The 19656-nt window shown below is 46.3% G+C and overlaps 2 protein-coding genes across 2 annotated transcripts; one reads left to right on the forward strand and one right to left on the reverse strand.

Annotated features, from left to right (window-relative positions):
* Positions 1-1670: 1670 nt before the first annotated feature.
* LOC115403450 (GTPase IMAP family member 8-like) lies at positions 1671-5504 on the forward strand. Its single transcript, XM_030112344.1, has 5 exons — positions 1671-1728; positions 2027-2734; positions 3730-5001; positions 5094-5149; positions 5250-5504. The coding sequence occupies exons 1-5, from the start codon at positions 1671-1673 to the stop codon at positions 5502-5504; spliced, it is 2349 nt and encodes a 782-aa protein (XP_029968204.1).
* A 3610-nt stretch (positions 5505-9114) lies between these two features.
* Positions 9115-10065, reverse strand: LOC115403451 (olfactory receptor 6C1-like). Its single transcript, XM_030112345.1, has one exon. It carries the CDS (start codon positions 10063-10065, stop codon positions 9115-9117), a length of 951 nt encoding a protein of 316 aa, XP_029968205.1.
* Between the last annotated feature and the right edge of the window lie 9591 nt (positions 10066-19656).

Genomic DNA, 19656 nt, shown 5'->3' on the forward strand with positions numbered 1-19656 from the left:
TTCGTCGCCGTCGTCTTCTCCATCAGCACGCCGGCATCCATCCCCCCCTCCCTCCATCTCAACCGCATCCATGACCGAGACACAGCCAGAGTGTGTGTGTGTGTGTGTGAGAAACTGTAAAACTGAGAATCTGTACATAACAAAAACGATGAATGTCACGCTCACTTTTAGAAAACGTAGAGATGTATGTAGCTGCTCTTTAGACCTCTTGAATGACTCGTTGACTGATGCTCCGCCAGATGTCCGCCGGACGCGGCGCAGTGAGACTGTACAGATGTGTACATACTGTAAATGACGACGACGTCCAGTTTTAGAGAACCGCGGAGACGTTTCCTCTGCCGAGCCCCAGCCTGGGTTCCAGGCTGCAGCCACTGAGCTCTCCCCCCTCCGAGTGCAGATTACTGTAAATACCTTCAGCGATGCCTCTCTTCTGATTTAAACCACAGACTCAAGGCTGCAGGCAACAAAGTGATGCTCACGGAGCATTTTCAGACTTTGTAATTCATTATGGTTTCTTACTGTAGTAGTCACTTTTTTGCATGATGTGCGTTCTTGCACAGTCACTGAATCGAGTTAATCGTGACTCAGGGACTCTTTTACAGACTGGAAATGCAACAGCTGTGGCATTAATTCTAAATCTGAATAAAAAGGCTTTCTGGGGAAAATGTGATTCATGTTTTTGTTGTTCTTTTCGCGGTTTCTCGACCTTTACTTCTTGACAATTAATTTCATACATGGTTACCTTAATATAGGGATTATTAATGTTTCATCTAATCAAAGTATTATTTACATTTTAAGTTGAATTCATGTGAAGCAGGCTCCCAGATATTCCAACACTTTGGAAAAGTGAAATATCCTTATGCTTTATAATAAACACATGAACAGCATTAAGTTCTAATTTAAAGTTGTATTCTTTATCATTTTGGAATTAAAAAAAGACAATTTCTCAAAGTAGTACAAAATATAAGGCTGCAATGATCACAATTCCTATTTAAAGCAGTTTTAATTTGTATGTGGAATTATCTTTCCAATGAAAATTTAAGTCGTTTGTGTTGCTGTTGTACGATATGCTATGAAAAGCAGCAACAACGGTAAGAGAGAAGTTTTCTTCCATAACACATCAGGAATCAAATATATTCAACTTATTTTTAAATTGCAAAATAGTCTGTTAGTGTTTTCTTGCAGTTAGTTATCACAAATTGGTAAAAACAAAAAATTCCATAAATCCATTATAACTTAGCGGTATGTGACGCTTAACAGAAAGGTGAAAGCATTGATCTTCTCTGGTTAAACATTAAAAACTAGGTGGTTTTAAGTCGAGGTTTATCTGCGTTTGTCACTTCTATTTTTGCCTAACTTGCCTGTTAGGACTTTGACCAAAGTGATCTGTTCTTCACAAACTAAGCACAGCTTTATTTTTAGTTGTACCACTCTCAACACCGAACCCCGGCCTCACATATGAACCTCTGTCTCGTGCAGTCCCAGCCTTACGGGGGTCTTAAGTCTGTGTGCTAATTACATGATACAGGCTGGACTTTGGCCATGTGACACGCAGAAAGCTGAATCACACATCAAAGTTCGGGCTTAAAAGGTCACAATGCAGTCCCGTTTTTTGCTGTAAAATGTTCAGACTAACACGCTGAAAAATCGAGCTTCAAGACAACGTTTGCATGGAGAGAAATGTGGACGAAAGGCCTCTAAAGGCCCATAAAGGACTTTCACAGGAAGGTAAATATGATTCTTTTTCTTTTCAAAATCTTTTTCCAACATTAAATAGTAACTTTTGGCACGAGAGACAACAAAACTACAGATGCCAGTTACTAGAAAAGACTAATTTTGCATTTCTTTGTATGGAAGACGTATAGAAAGTCAACTTTTTAAGCTATGAGGCAATCTTGTTCTAAGTGTGTTTTGTGCTTCAGTTCATGGTGCATTTCACTGGATCAACTCAAATAGCGTTGTGTTGAGATCAGGACTGTGATAACTCAGAGATTTACTGCTGCTGAATAATCTTTTCGTCCTGCAGGAGACAGACGGGACCTTCAGGAGCTGAGGATCGTCCTCCTGGGCCACAGCTGGCTGGACAAGAGCTTGACGGGAAACGCCATCCTGGACAGACACATGTTCGACACCAGCAGAGACGTGAAGATGTGCGTCAGAAGACAAGGGGTCCTTGCTAACGGACGTAAAGTCGTCGTTATCAGTACCCCTGAACGGTGGGTCCAGTACTCTGTTCAGGACACTGGCCTGGTGGAGGTAAACATGGCCGCCTGCATGTCCATGTGCTCTCCCGGGCCTCATGCCTTCCTCTTGGTGATCCCCGTCGACTCTCACAGAGGACGGGAGTGGACGGTAGAGGGACCTCTACAACTGCTGAACAACTCCCTGTGGAGAAACGCAATGATAATATTCACCAGAAGCGAGAAACTAAGGGGGGCGTCGGTGGAGAGCTACACCGCAAAACACAGGTTTCTTCAGGACATCATGGCAAAGTGTGTGTACAGATATCACCTTTTGAACACAAGCGTCAGGGGAGAGGCCCAGATTGCAGGGCTGATGGAGAAGATCAACGTGATGGTTGGAGGAAACATGAAGCCGGGAGGAGCTGGCTACGTCACTCCAGATACAGACGTCTGCAGAATGACTGAGAGAGAAAGCAGAGCGGTGAAAGAGAGGGCAGCTTCCAGGCGGATGACTGCACAGACCACCAGGAGCACTCTCAGATCTCTGATGGGTAAGCCCTCTTTCTTAAAATAATAACAGTGGCTCAAAAGACTGCATGAGCAGTGAAGTGGTCTATTTTTGTGTGTCAGTTCCCCTCAGTGTAGCTGCATTATTATTTCAGCTTCACTCTGTGACAGGCTCCACTGATTCGGTTGACTAATGCTGCAGCCTGCAGCTGTTTTCAGAGAGGAAAAAGCTGGAAAATGACTTTACTTTGGCTGAAATGTGAAGTCAGACCAGTCTACCATTTGAATAGAAACTGAGGACTAGATTATGATTGTTGGAAATGCAGCTTAAAAGAGACATGAGGTTCGGGAGGTTGGTGGAATTCCTCAGATACCAACATTAGGACCAGCCATTACTTTAAACTCTTTACTACAAGAAGTATTCACTTTTAATCTTAGGGTTGTTGATCAGTGACTGAAAGTGATCCTGACAAAGTAAATATTGCAAGCCAGAGCATGAAGGAGAACCTGTAGAATTCAGGGAAGATAACATGTATTACCATCTACGTTCAATCTGATCTCTTTTTCAAAAAAAAAAAAAAAAAACTGCAACTCCATCTATATCTACCACTAGAGGGCGCTGAGTACCACTGCTGGCATTTGCAACCGCAGATTGAAAATCACAAACAAGAAGAGAAATAGTGTGTGATCTGTTCTTTGTTGGAATAAAAAAACACATTGCACAGAGTACATGTTGCTACAAAGAGACAACAAATTGTTGCAACAAAGAAATTATTTACCCAATGCAAATGGCCCTACTTCAACATGCAATTTAATTAGCTACGGTCTTCGTGGTTAAATGTGTACTTGTTTTTTCGTGAAGATTACTTAAACCACATTAGAAAAACATGTTTTTCTGGGAGTGTTTAAAGTGACTCACAAAACTCTTTAAATGAGTGAAATGGTTATAACAGTGTGAAGTTACATGTCATTTTCATTCTGAGGAAGTTTACCACTAAAGTTAATGTGTTCCTAAAGCTGATATAATTGAAATCTGCAGGGGAGTGTCCTTTCACTGCAGCGCTTCAGATTGTGGTTGTGGGTCCGAGGCAGGTTGGAAAGACTGCCGCTGCAAACGTCATTCTTGGCGACGAAGGCTTCGCTGCAGGACGTCCAACCTCGCAGTGCATCAGGAGGCAGGGAGAGGTGGGCACAAAGCGGGTCGCTGTTATCGACACTCCAGGCTGGCATGGCCGATACTTCCCTGACGACACTCCACAGGAGGTACAGCGTGAGATCGCCCTCAGCGCCGCTCTCTGCGATCCCGCTCCTCACGCCGTCCTCGTGGCCGTACGAGCCGACGAGAGCTACACCGAAACCGACCGAACGAAAGCGGAGGAGCACCTGAACTCTCTGGGACTGTGGGTGTGGACTCGGACCATCGTGTTGTTCACCTGGGGCGACAATCTGGGAGTCACTCCAGTCGAGGAGCACGTAGAGCGATGGCCCGCTCTGCAGTGGCTGGTGGACAAGTGTGGAAACAGATACCATGTTTTTGATAACTCCAACAGGTTGAATGATGGGCAGGTTGAAGAACTGGTGAAGAAGGTTGAGGAGACGGTGGTGGAGAATGACACTAAATTCCTACTGAAGAGTCTCGAGGATCTCCAGCGGAGCAGCAGAAAGCTGGAGCGAAGCTCCAAGAAGGTGGCAAGAATGCTCAAAAAAGCAAATGTGGAAAATGAACGTCTGAGGGAAACTCTGGAGGCGAGAGAGAAAGATGAGCAGGTCGAAGCCGCGATGGTAAAAACGGGAACGGAGACAGAAAAGAGGCAAAGTGAAGAGATTAGCAAAAGATTAACAGAAGCTGAAAAGGAGAACAAGCACCTGAAAGAAGCCCTAATGGTAAAAGACGGGATGATAACAAGGCTGGGTGAAAAGTGTGTTGAGAAAGATGACGCCATCAAAGCTACAAAACTAAACATGGAGTCAGTAAAGAAAATGGAAGAAGAGAACGTGAGGAAGCACGAGCAAGACAACGCTGCCCTAAAGAAAGTGTGTGAGGAGAAAGACAGAGAACTGGAACAAATGACGGCGGACCACAAAAGAGGAGTGGAAGAGCTTCAGGAGACAATCAAGATGTTAAAGAAGGAAAACGAAGACACAAAAAGCATGTTAAAGGCAACAATCAACGGAGTGCAGGGGTACCTTCTGAGCAGAGAGCCACAAAGACTGAAGAGCATGAAGAGTGACCAACACAGTAAAACATTGACAAACCTCCGGTTTTTGGAAGAGTTACCTAAACAACAAAAACCTTCACTCGCCAAACCAGGTGAGTTTAATCTAACAACTTTAGTGGATAAAAAATTAAAACAGGACAAAATATTCCCTGAAGGACTCTTTAATCTCACCTTTAATATACAGAATCGGAGCAGAAAAGCCTCACAAGGATGCACGTTGACATCGAGCACCGAGAAAAAGTGAGTAATTTGTCCTGCAAAGTGAGATAAATGTCTTTTGTGTGTGTGAGTAAACATGAATAGATCAATTTAAAACACATAACCTTGCTATGTGCTGTAGGTTTCAGACCGGTTCTCGCCGTGGCTGAGGGCCGGCGGCGCGGCGCTGGGGGCTGCAGCGGGGGCCCTCGCTGCCTCCTCCAGGTTTCCCGCAGGGTTCAGCGCCAGGTCGGCTTTCGGTGCAGCAGCCGGGGCTCTGCTGGGCTCCTTACTGCTCCGGGAAACCAGGATCCAGCAACAGGAAACACACAAAGGAAAACAGCAAGGCGGGGAGAGCACTGCGAATTTCTTAGAGACGTCAAAATATATGAATTGATCAGTCCCAACATTTCAAATGTATATATTCATGGGATTATAGAGTGGTCTAAAATCGCGTTTTAAAAAAACACAAAAAATTATGCTTGGTTTTCTTTTCATGCCTAATATGATTTTAATTATTGACACTCACATTAATCATTCAAAGCTGTGAATGTGAGTTACATGTGTCTATTTTCACATGAACCCTGCTACAACATTATTTATTGCCTACAGTTTCCAGTATGTAATTCATGTACAGGGTGTGCAGAATTATTAGGCAAATAAGTATTTTGACCACATCATCCTCTTTGTTGCATGTTTTCCTGCTCCAAGCGGTATAAGCTTGAAAGCCTACTACCAATTAAGCATATCAGGTGATGTGCATCTCTGTAACGAGAAGGGGTGTGGTCTAATGACGTCAACACCCTATATCAGGTGTGCATAATAGGCAACTTCCTTTCCTTTGGCAAAATGGGTCAGAGGAGAGATTTGACAGACTCCGAAAAGTCAAAAATAGAGAGATGTCTTGCAGAGGGATGCAGCACTCTTAAAATTGCCAAGCTTTTGAGGTGTCATCATCGAACAATCAAGCGTTTCATTCAAAATAGTCAACAGGGTCGCAAGAAGTGTGTTGTAAAAACAAGGTGCAAAATACCTGCCCATGAATTGAGGAAAATCAAGCAGTAACCTGCCAAGATGCCACTTGCCACCAGTTTTGCCATATTTCAGAGCTGCAACATCACTGGAGTGCCAAAAAGCACAAGTTGTGCAATAGTATTCAGGGACATGGCCGAGGTAAGGAAGGCTGAAAAACGACCACCACTGAACAAGACACAAGATAAAATGTCGGGACTGGGCCAAGAAATATCATGAGACTGATTTTTCAAAGGTTTTATGGACTGATGAAATGAGACTGAGTCTTGAATGGCCAGATGGATGGGCCCGTGGCTGAGATCTCCACTCCGACTCAGGCGCCAGCAAGGTGGAGGTGGGGTACTGGTACGGGCTGGTATCATCAAAGATGAGCTTGTGGGACCTTTTTGGGCTGAGGATGGAGTCAAGCTCAACTCCCAGTCCTACTGCCAGTTTCTGGAGTGCACTTTCTTCAAGCAGTGGAATAGGAAGACGTCAGCATCGTTCAAGAAAAACATGATTTTCATGCAGGACAATGCTTCATCACACACATCCATCCCACTGGCCAGAAAAGGTCTAAAAGAAGAAAAAATAATGACATGGCCTCCTTGTTCACCTGATCTGAACCTGCAAACCTGTGGTCCCTCATCAAATGTGAGATCTACAGGGAGGGGAAACGGTACACCTCTGTGAACAGTGTCTGGGAGGCTGTGGTTGCTGCTGCACGCAGTGCTGATCGCAAACTGATCAAGACACCAACAGAATCTATATGGATGGCAGGCTTTTGAGTGTCCTCGCAATGAAAGGTGGCTATAGTGTTTACTGAATTTATTTTGTTTTTGTTTTTGAATGCCAGAAATGTATATTTGTAAATTTTGAGTTGTTATATTGGTTTCCCTGGTGAAAATAAATAAGTGAAATGGGTATATATTTGTTTTTTGTTAAGTTGCCTAATAATTATGCAAAGTAATAGTCACCTGCATACACGTATCCTCCTGAGATACTGAAACTAAAAAAGCCGCACTCCAACTTCCAAAAATATTCAGCTTTTATATTTGAGTCTTTTGTGTTAATTGAGAACATAGATGTTGTTCAAAAATAAAATTAGTCCTCAAAAATAATCCTGCACACTCTGTAGTTTAGTCTTATCTCCAAACATTTGCAAATATAGTTTTATAATTCAGTCTATGATTTCAATCAGTACATTTCATTATTAACAGAAATGTATAGACTATAATAATGCCTCATCAATGCAAAGTGTCATGGGAGGCAACATCTTTTATTAAGTAACCAACAACAATAATCTATACATTAAAAAAACATGTTGAAAACATCCAGACACCAAAATAGCTTGAATCGAAAATATGGGATTTCCAATTAAGTTGAAATATTTCTCAGTGCCAGGACATCAGGAAAATGTCTCTCAGACTGTAACCATGTATTTAAATGTTTGTTTGCAATACATTGCTGTTTCTGGTATGAGCAGACGTCTGAGTAGCATTGCTTTTATTCTCTTGCAAAATGCCCAAAAAAAACAATTGCTGCTTTTCAGAGGAACTGAAGAACAAATTCTCCATTTACTGTGCGTACGATTTTCATAGTTTTTGTTGTTGTATTTTGACTTTCTATACAGAAGAGGCATTATTTATATATTTAGTTGTAAATTTACTAGCATGCGTGATAACAACAAGGGTATTTTGTGCATTTTAAAGCATGCTGAGTCACATCTGAGAAATACCAAATGAACCAATGAAGTTTCCACTCATACAGAAGAAGACCACTTTTAACATACATACAGTAATTTGAAGACAGCTTGGGCACCATAAAGTCAGGACAAATTGTGGTTCCTCGACATAAACACCCAGAATATTTGTGGAATTGAACCATTATCAATTTAACGAGACGTCTTAACGCTATAGTACATGAAACTATACAGGCACAAATCTGCTTGAAGCAGCATGTTGGACCGATAGTGTGCAGTAAGTTTCAGCGCCATGTCCACAGCCAGCAGGTTTGTTGAGATTGTTGCATTATTTAGCAACATTACAGAAAACCTAGAAACCTAGTGTGAGTTAATTAACAAGACAGTGTGTATCTGTTAAAAGGAACTTTTTTTTATATGTAGCACCTTTCATACACAAAGCAATTCAATGTGCTTCATAAAGGCAAAGAAATACAGAAAAATGCATTAAACTTTAAGATATTAAGAAAATAAAAGATAAATTCAAAGGCTAAAAGCAATTAAAACAGCAGAGTGAATAGTTAATAGATTTGAAATGAAGCAGATAAAATACATTTAGAATAACGTACATTACGCTTTTCCCATATTGGTATCTGCCGTCCCAAATCACAACAGATATTCCATCCTCTCATCAGAGAACGCCACATGTCATGCTGCTCCACGTGACTTCGCAAACAGTGAACTCACACAAAACATTCAACATTGAAATAATAAATGGAGAGAATTCTACTCAGTCTCTGAATATAACCATCTTAAAAAATCCAAATAAATGACATAATAATATAATCTGAACCTACAAAAACACTGTTTCCTTTGTCTTGTGAACTGGAAAATGTAACCACACGGAAAATCTGCTGGTTGAAGAAGAGTGAAACTTTGAATTAGAGGACTTTAAAAAAAAGAAGAAGAGCTGAAGAAAAGAGGAGGCCCATTTTTTGATATCATCAAACTGCAGCTCACACGCTCTATTCAAACGTCTGTCTGCATTTCAATATCAGCTGCAAACATCAAACAAGTTTATTAATGGATCTGAAGATTTAAAGCTGGTGTGTGTGGGTGTGTGTGGAATCCTGGACAAGAAATGAAATCAGACAAAGTTACCATTTAAGTGGGGGCGAATGTGGCTCGGATGGAAGTTTGTTGGTTCAATTCCCCATCTCCCCCTGTCCATATGTCAACGTGTCCCTGAGTGAGACACTGAATCCTAAAGACATTGTCACTGACTCTGTAGCTAACACGAAGAGGAATCAGTGCATTAATAAAGACGGAGGCCAATTTCTTCTTTTAAAAAAATCAGACCCAGGATTCTGGTGCGTATTTTTCCAAGCTTAAATCCATAAATGAGCGGATTCAGGATTGGAGGAATGATGAGAAACACCATCCCCATGAAATTCTTAGTGCTCGGATGTAAATCTCTTGAGCCGAAACGCATGTACATCAAATCAAAAAGCATCACAACCAAGAACAGCAGCAAGGAGATCACATGAGGCACACACGTCTGCATGAACTTCACTCGGTCCTCTTTGGATTTGACACATGTTCTTATCAGGTGCATGTAAGTCCAAATGATGAAAAATCCATGCAGCAAGTAAATGATGATAGTTGCGTATGAAACGATGTTGTTTGCGAGCATGTCGGCGTCGGCGCAAGCGAGCTGAACGATGAGCCAGTTGATGCAAAACAGCCGCTTAATTTGAGATTCACATAATTTAAGTCTCGACGTGAGGATGATGCTGATGGAGAAGATGCAGAAGGGGGTGAGCCACGAGAAGCTTATCAGGTGTCTGAGCCTCCTCTTCGTCATGAGTGAGCGGTAGTGCAGAGGCCGACATATGGCCAGATATCTGTCGTAGGCCATGACTGCCAGTATCGACAATTCACAGCTGGCAAACGAGTACATCACAAAGGCCTGCAGCAGGCATCCTTCATAGGAGATGTCCTGAGTGGACGAGAGCAGATCTACCAGGAATCGGGGGTAAAAACCTGAAGCCCCATAAAGTCCATTCACACAGAAGCTGGCCAATAAAATATACATCGGCTCATGCAGGTTCTCATCAAAGATGATGATTGTGACAAGGGAGATGTTGACGATCAATATCACAGAGTAATACAGTAAAGTCATTGCAAAGACAGTAGCTCTGTAATTCATCGTCTCATTGATCCCTAGCAGAGTGAACGCTCTCACCGCAGTAACATTGTCTATCATGATGAGGATGTGCCGTTGTTTCCTCTTGTGAGCCTCGGTCTGAGCTCACAGAGAGGAAAAGCAGCCCTGCTCTGACTCTGATGTCCTCCTGCATCATCTTTTAATGACTGACTGAACAACAGCTGGGATTTCAAACTCTCATCGGTGGTCCTCAAACACTTGTGGGCGTAATTAGTGTCAGAACGACCTGGAAGTTAGTCTGTGGAGTGAAACTTTCTGTTGCCAACGACTATGTTCTCACTAAAATTGAAAGGATTTCTAATCATGCTCAATTTAAGGGTTAGTGCAAGGTGTGTTTGTGCAATTCGACCAAATTGGTAAATGTATCTCCAGCTTTGTATTCCAAATAAAACAGCCACAAGATCTCTTTACAGATTGTCTTGCAAGTAAAATACAGATGTGTATTTACTAATGAGGTGCTGCTTTGGATTTCCACTGCCCTGATGCAGCTCTTTTAATCTGAATTAAAGTTGAAACAGGTACTGAAAAGAGACTTGAGAATTAAAATGTATTCATTTATGCTCAATTTGTCAATTATCTGTCCATGTGAGCTTTTTGTATGTATATTTTCAGCTGTTTTTAAGCATCACCTGGCACTACAGACGTTGTCGTATCTGTGTCATTCTGCAGATACGCTGCCAGCACTCATGTTTCTGTTGTTGCATCTGTTTGGTAACGAATGTGCTGGGTTGACTATTTATTTACTGCACTTTTTCTGCAAAGCTGAAAAGATCTTGGAGCTGATAGCTTGTGCCAATTATCAGTCACGACACAACCAGAGTTAGGGTCCATTACTCAAAAAAGTAAAGAGTTACCCGTTACTCATTACTTTTGAAAAAAGTAGTGCCTTACACTACTTGATTACTCCATGGAAATAGTAAAGAAGTTACACTAGTCGTTACTGCATAGTACTCCACGGAAGGATATACCAGCGCACAGCGGCTTATGTCTACTGCTGTGCGCCGCTATATCCTTCCATGGAGCACTGCGCATGCGCAGATCTGTGTGTATCAAAACGTTATTTTAACTGATTGAAAAGATAACACATCTTTTAAAATGTTTTATAACCATTCGGATTTACTTTACGTGCTAATATATAGGGATGGGACGAGATCTCGTGTCACGAGATCTCGCGAGATCGCAATGCCGCGAGATCTCGCGAGATCGAATGCCGCGAGATTAAGTAAGTTTATATCAAGGCAAAAACTCTTTATTAACTGGAATATTGACGGAATGATACATTACAAAGCGCAAAGCCATATAAACACGTGCAAACCCCTGAATATGCCCATATTCATATTTAAAAATCCGGTCGAAAAGGACATGAAATACTGTTCTGCGCATGTTCTATCTGCAAGGAATCTTGGTCTTTTGAGTCCACAAACTACTTGTGATACAGTTTAATTGATACGACGTAAAGAAAATGTGCGGAAACGATCGTTCAGTTCTTCTCTTTTATTGAAAAAACGGTGCATCGCATCAATGCACATTTTACCACGTCTTACCGGCTCACACTCTTTTTCTAACAGCATGCAGAGAGAGCCTGCAGCGGCTGCGGCGCCCTTCTTCCTCTGTGGTGTCTGTGTAAAATAAGGTTGAACATGCAAACAGCGCACCTAGTGGCATGAAGTGCAAATGCAGTCATGGCGTTGTCTGTGCGCCGCGGTTTGAATGGGAATAGGGGAACGAGGCAGCCGCCTCGGGCGCAGTGCAGAGCGGAGGACAACGTGGCCGTACAAGGGGCACTCCGACCCGACACTCCATGCTCTGACGCTGCATGTGAGTACCGCGCTGCCCCCCCCCCCCCCCCCCCCCCCCGGTCTCGTGTCGTCTCGATCTCGTGGACTCAATCTCGCGAGACATCTCGTCCCGTGAAATTTGTGTCTCGTCCCACCCCTACTAATATACCATCCCCTGGACCACTGGAAAGAGTATTTTGTCCACTTTCGTCAGTCCGGCTCTGACTTCCAGCACTTGAGCTAAGCTAACTACGATGCTAACAGCTGGGAACAAGCCACTGGACGCACAGACACAAAAAAGGTGTGTATGAGCTTGTCTCACTTCGTCAATGATAGGGAAAGGGTGTGGGTCCAAAATCTTCCCCCAAGAGGATCCAGCTGGGGCATTTACAGTAGGAGGGAGTGCAGTGTTGTCAGTGGGGCACAAATTTATATAAGGCAACCAATTTTACTTTAACGGTTCCATCAGCCCTGACCTGGAAGAGATAGCGAGTAGTTGCTTGTATGGCCACCGTTCCATCTACTGGTGGTAATAAAAAGAACTCTGTTTAAATAATATTTTGGTTGCTCTATTTGCAGTTATTGTCAAAGTGACGTTCGTAGCGTTTCATTTATAACTCTAGTTTAACTACCAATCTAGGAGGAGTAGTGCCGTTACACTACTCGTTCCCATCAAAAGTAATTTAACTACTTGTAACGTTTGTTACTTGTCATTACATACCCAACACTAGACACAACTGGCTTTTCACAGAAGGGGAAGAAACTCACTCATTATTTCAATCATACACTAAAGCTTGTTCTCACTTATGATATTGACATTGATCAATAAACATTTTTTTACTCACAGCCCTCTGTTATCAGATCACCTCCTGATATTGTTTTAGTTAACTTTAAAGCCATTAGAAATTAGATATAGGAGATGTTTGTTCAACAATGCTGTGACCAAATTCAAAAAAATGATCCCATCAACTTCATTCGCGTCTCTGGACCCAATGGAAAGCAGTTGTCCTAGTATCAGCCTGACTCAGGTAGATTCAGTTGTAGATGGAGCAGCAGCCGAAAGTTACAAATGTAACTACGGTTCTATGAATCCCAGATGACCGCCAGAGGCGGTGCTGAAAGCACTGGAATGTTTCCTTCACGCATGCGTAGTTCGAGTATGTATACCAACAACGTCACTTGTGACCCCTGGGTGACCCAGGAACCACTATAAGTTCTGGTATCCAAGCCAGGCTCGCTTCCTACAGAATCGTCTTGTTAGAATCCACGAGGATTCCGAGTGACAGGACGCTCTGGCGGTCATCCGGGATTCATAGACCGTAGTTACCTTCGTAACTTTGGCTCTATTTCATCCCTACTGACCGCCAGAGGCAGTGTTGAAAGCACTGGAATGACAAATGCCAACTCAGTCACGAGGAATCCCAGGAACCCACCTCAATGAGAAGCCTCTGCAGGGCCCAGTACCACCCACAGTGGACGCGGAGGCACAACGTCCAGTCTGTAGAACCTGGAGAAGGGGCCAGGCGTCGTTCAGGAGGCGGCGGCACATAGTTCATCCAGGAGCGCCCCTTTCAGGGTGGCCCATGATGTGGACACCACCCTGGTGGAATGACAATGCACACCCTCGGGCAGGGTAGGATGATAGGAATAGTGAATGGTGTCCACCACCCAGTGGGACAGGCACTGCCTGGAAAGAGCAGAACCCTTATTAGGGCCTCCATAGCAGACAAACAGCTGGTCAGATGTCCGCACATCCGCTGTTGCAGGAATGTAGCTTCTCAGGGCACTAACTGGGAACAAGAGTTTTGGCCGGCCCCCCAGGTCACCCGACAGGGGGTTATATCAAGCGAGTCGTATAGGCTGGTTGGCACGCAGCCTCGACAGCACCTTAGGAACAAAAGTGGCATTCGGCCACAGTGTGACGCCCGCCCCATCTGAGGCATGCCGGATGACAGACAGAGCATGTAGCTCCCCCAGATGTCGAGCCCAGGCTGGAGCCTGTGGGGCTCTAGGGGGGGGGTTAAGTCTCAAAGCCCCCCTGAGGAAGGCTAACACCAGAGTGTATCCCCCAAACGTGTGGCCTGCAACCTGTGCATGGCGGACCGATATCACTGCCACATACACCCTCAGGGTTGACGGGGATCTGCCTCCATCCAAGAGAGACTGCAGAAAGTCCAGGACCACAGGGACCGGGCAGAGTATTGGGTCCTCCCCCCGACCATTGGACAACTTCGCAAACAACTTCCATCTGTTGACATACAGCAGCCTGGTAGATGGCCCCCTAGCATTCAAGATGGTTCACCAGTAAGGCTCTGAACAGTTGCTCAGCAGCAAATAGCCAGGCGCAAAGACGGAGACGGTGAGGGCAGGGGTGCCACACCCAGCCCCTGTGCTGAGACAGTAGATCCCTCCTGCTGGGAAGGCGCCACGGTCTGCTACTAGACAGCCTGTGGAGCAGAGGAAACTAAGTCCGCGCCGACCAGTAGGGTTGCACCAACAGCAGTGTGTGCCCCTCTCAAAGCACCCTGCGTAGGACAAAGCAGGGGGATCAGTGGAAATGCGTAGAGAAGGACCCATGGCCAAGAATGCGCCAGCGCATCCTGGCTCATAGGGCTGGTGGGTTCTCCATAAGTGGGCAGTGGGAGGACTCCTCCGAGGCAAAGAGGTTGACCTCGTCCCTGACCTGAGAAACCTGTAGCAGCTGGGCAGCCCTGGTGCCTTCCTGGTGGTTGATGTAGAAGATGGCCGAGGTGTTGATGTACATTGATGTGATCCCTGCCGTCCTGGACAGACCACCATCTCTGCACTGTTCTGTGGTGCCAGACAGCACCCCACCCCGTGAGACTGGCGTCCGTGGTGACAGTCTCATGACGGGCTGGGGCTGCTCCCAAATGTGTCCGTGAGAGCCAAGCCCTGTCCCTCCACAGGGCCAGGGCCGAAAGGCACCCCTGCAACACCCTGAGCCTCCGGTGGCAATGCCACTAGGCATCCAGGTAAATGGACTACACTTGTATAGCGCTTTTTACCCTGCTTGACAGAGCCCAAAGCGCTTCACACTGCAATATCACATCAACCCTTTCACACCATACTCAGTGGTGGTAAGCTACGACTGTAGCCACAGCTGCCCTGGGGCAGACTGACGGAAGCGAAGCTGCCAATCGGCGCCATCGGCCCCTCCAACCACCACCAACCATTCACTCTCACAACTTTCATACTAGGCAAGGTGGGTGAAGTGTCTTGCCCAAGGACACAATGCCAGTTTTACGCCTACGGGAGGGGGCCACACACATACATAATTGCCTGCATGGACTCATCCCCCATCTCACCCACCAAGCTCTGAGACGACCAGAGGGACTCCTGCTCCGAAACCACAGAGCCCCGCTCACCACCCCCCTCATAAAAATGGGAGGCAGAAGCTGCTAAGGACATCACGTCCTCCTCGGGCACTGATGCGGTCTGGATGGATGGCGTTCCAGATTTTCCCACAAGAGAGTCAGGCTGGCGCTCACGCAGGAGGGTCCTCATCTCCTCCAGCTCGTTATGCAACCGAGCCTCCTCCGAGGCGAGCTGCTGCTCGGTCGTCGCCCTCTTCCCAGGTGGTGGCCCCCAGCAGTGGCCCACTCATGGTACTTCGAACGCCTCGGTTGAGAAGCAGGCAACTGCCCCGAAGAGGAGATCCCCTGGCCACCCTCAGCTACAGTCCATCCACGGATTGTCTGACAGCGCCTCCCTGAGGTGAACAGGGCCAAAGCAGCTGGGACAGAGGTCGTGGCCATTGTCCGCAATCCTGTCTGTTGTTGCTTCCGCATTTGAGCCTCCGTCAGCCCCCGTAACAAGGATAGCTCCATGGTATAACAATCAATTCAAAAAAGTGAAGAAAAGGCACAAAAACTTGAAAAGGCATCTAACTCAGCAAGATATGTTTCGTGCTGCCCATAGAGAAAGTTTGCCAATCTAAAACAAAAAAATCTGCCTACTTTTCCTCCTTAACGGAAGAAAACAAAAACCCCAGGTTTCTCTTTAGCATGATAGCCAAGCTGACAAACAGTAACAGTTCTGTCGAACCTCAGATCAGTTTAACATTCAGCACTAATGATTTTGTAAACTTCTTTAACGACAAAGTATACCGATTAGGGATCAAATGGAAGACAGAGCAGTCACAGACTGATCAATCACATCTTCAGATCTGTCAGTAGAACCTGACAAATATCCAGCTGCCACCCTACAGAACTCCCTGAGTTCTCCTAAACTGTGGTCTCATCTAAATCTACAACTTGTACATTGGATCTATTCCCGAAAAGAATGTTCAAAGACATTTCCCCCCCTGATTAGCACATCACAATTTGATCAGCTAAACCTATATTTAGTTGAGTTCAACTTAATGCTTAATTTATATAGTGCCAAATACAACCTAGTCATTTCTAGGCTGCTTTCACAGAGAAAACCCAACAGATCCACATGAGCAAGCACAGGGGACTGTGGAAAGGAAAAACTTCCTTTTAAAAGGAAGAAACCTTTGCAGAACCAGGATCAGAGGTGGTGGCTTTCTGCTATTTCTATTGAAAATCAGAAACAAAATTTTTAGCAGAAATCATGTTTGTTTTTTTAGGCCTCACAGTTGCTGTAGTCCTTGTTATGCTTATGTCTTTGTTTCTTGCGTCTTCAGGAGTTGTCTTCAGTGTATTTCCCTCATGTGTTATCACTTCATGGTCCCTTGTGTTTATTGTCTCATCATGTTGACTCATTGTTTGTTTCTGCTTTGCTTCAGCACAGGTGTATGTTGTCATGTCGTCTGGTTTCTGTTTTGCTCCTGTGGTGTGTTTTCTCTCCTCTCATCCCTTGTGTCTTACTCTAAATGCTCCTCTGTGGCAATTTTCCTTGATTACACCTTTCATTGTTTTTTCCTACATTTTTTCAAGTCATCTTTGTTGGTCAGTCTATTTAGCTTTCATGTGTTTTCTCTATTGCGGGATTACTATTGCAACAACATATCATCAGTAGGGTAAAACTAACCTGTCTCATGATGGTCTAAACCCAGCTCACGTTCCCCTTTTTTTCTCTCTCTCTCTTTTTAATTAATCCAATGCTTGGTGAATTCTGCTTCACAATGATAGGAAGAGCCAACATCGAAGGATCAAAAAGTGACATCACTATGAATGCCTGGCTGCCATAAGCCAGTTATCCCTGTGGTAACTTTTCTGATATCTCCTACTTGAAACCCAAAAAGTCAGAAGGATCATGAGGCCCCGCTTTCACGGTCTGCATACATACTGAAAATCAAGATCAAGTGAGCTTTTGCCCTCCAGCTCTAAAACAGAAGTTATTACATTTTGCCCAAAACACACCTCCTTCTTTCACCTGCGTAATATTTCTAAAATTAAGAGAATGTTGACCCAAAGCAACACTGAGAAATGAATCCATGCATTTGTTACCCCCAGAATAGACAATTGTAATTCCCTGCTATCAGGGGGCCCCGACTACTGCTTAACAAGTCTTCAGCTAATTCAAAATGCTGCAGCAAGAGTTCTGACAAGAACCAGCAGGAGAGATCACATCAGCCCAATAATAACTTCTCTTCACAGACTTCCTGTTAAATCTAGAATGGAATTTAAAATCCTTCTTTTAACCTATAAAACTCTGAATAACCAGGTTCCATCATAACTTAAAGAGCTGTGAGTCCCATACTGACCCAGGAGAACACTTGTTTCTCAGAGTGCTGGCCTGCTGGAGGTTCCTAAGTTCTACTTCGTGAGTGCTTAGCCCACCTACGGGCTTCACTATAGGTACTCTCCTCTGGAGCCAGCCAATCACTGAGACAAGTCCGAAACCGACACGCCAATCTCCTACATGCGCTGGCACACTGCCACGCCCCTCACCAAGGGGATATAACCAGCGCCCTCGCGCTAATCTTCCCTCTTCTTTCTCAGCCCTTGAGACTTACGAAGCCACTTCAAGATTCAAGACCTCATCACGAAGATGCAAGATTCCAAGTTGGACAAGCCGGCCCGTGAAGAGTCGCCACCCGGCGTCGGGCCGTTCACCTACCTCGGCTGTGGCACAGCGCTGCTGGAGCAAGACCGCCACGAGCGCTGCTTCACCTGCCTGGGCTGGTAGCACCAGCGTCAGCGGGCATCCTGCCCTGCCTGCTTCACCCTGCCGCTCAAGGAAGCCGAGCGGCGAGCGGCTTTCCTGGGCACCGTCTCACCGGCCTCCACCCTGGACGACGCCGGCGAAGACCTCACCGCCGTTCCCGCCTCCTTCACCGACAGGGCCAAGGCTGGGATCTCAGCAACCACAGCTCTTCTGTGTTGGAGAAATCCACGCGGCACGATGATTCCTTCTCCACCTTCTCCAGAGCCAGTTGTCGGAGCGCCCCCCGTGAGCCTGTGGAACACCTCGTGGGACTCTTCACTTCCGCCGCTGAACGCACCGACCTGGCGCTCCCACCGCAGCCTCCGGAGCCGGCGTAGCGTGACTTTGCACTCGGGCTAGCAACCCAGTCACGGACTTGGTCCCGGACTGTGGTGCTGTGTCCCGCCGTGCCATCTTTCCAGGCCAATGTGCAGCGTGACTGGTGTACCCTGCTCACCGCCAGGGGGGCGGTGAAAGGCTACCGTGAGTGCTGCTGCATGGACGACTGGCCGCTGGTCTCCGGAGTACCTATGATAGAGGACTCCATGAGACTCTGCCTGTTCCTCACATCCTCCACCTGGCAGGGCAGGAAACCCATGATGCCGTCTGAGAGAAAGAGGCACATGGCGGGCTTCCTGGATCGTGGTTATGCTAATGGCAATCAAGTCTTTGCAATCGCTAACAACATGACCTTTCTCTTAGGCTCCATTGATAAGATCTGCCACGAGTGGTCTGAGCTGTCACCGGAGCACATCGAGGAGATCCAGAACACGGCCGATGTCCTGATGTGCATTGGCAACGCCATGGCCAGCACCCAGCTTGCCATGCGGCACCTGTGGCTTGGCCTCTCCTCCCTCGCAGAGCGGGACCAGAGGGGAGTCCTGGGGCTCCCCCTGTCCACCTCTTCTCTCTTCGGCCCTGACATACAGGTCATCATCGAGCGTCTGGAGGTGGTGGCATGGGGCTCTCAGCAGCTCGCCTCCCGTCTCCAGCCCCGTCATGCGCTGAACCCGCAGCGACGATGCCCTGCAGAGCAACGGAGGTCTGCCCCCTGGGATGCTGTGGCTCCTGGTCAGGCCCGCTCAGCTGCCCGCTGGCCTGCTTCCTCCCGAGGCTCTGACCAGCCAAGATGGTCCCACGCTCCCGAGTCGTGGAGCGCCCTGTCTGCTCGTCCTCATGTTGCCTCTGCTGTGAAAAATGTTTCTATTAAAGGCTGTCAGGCCCGTTACATCTCTAAAGAGCAACAGTCCCTTCTTTTTCACCGCGCTTGCATGACTGAAGCATGTCAAGCCCGGCAGGGCTCTCCCTCTCCCTCCCTCCATTGCCTCATAAAGCAGAGGGTTGGGGTGAGTGGCGTACTTGCAACGGCACCCGGGCGCCCAGGCGAGCAGCAGCCCTCCGCCGCATCTGCCTTGCGGGACAGCGCGGAGCACATCCGCGGCGCTGCACTCGCTCCACTGGGAGCCTCTCTTCATGCCGCTTCCTCAAGAGAGGGGCTCATCGCGCTCAGTGCCGGGCCCCCTGCTCCCTCATCAGCTCTTCCTCCGCTGCGGTTTTGCTTTCACAGCGGCGAGCCGGTCCCGCTGGCCCTCACACCGTGCATAACGCGCAAAAGGAGCGCCTCTGATAACTTACCGTCAGCTCGCAAGTGCCCCAGGCTGCGTTTCCCACCTGCATCTCCCTGTGTGAGCACAGCAGAACTTCAGAGTGCTGGGATTAT

This window comes from Salarias fasciatus, chromosome 16 (assembly GCF_902148845.1).
Source record: "Salarias fasciatus chromosome 16, fSalaFa1.1, whole genome shotgun sequence".
NCBI lineage: Eukaryota > Metazoa > Chordata > Actinopteri > Blenniiformes > Blenniidae > Salarias > Salarias fasciatus.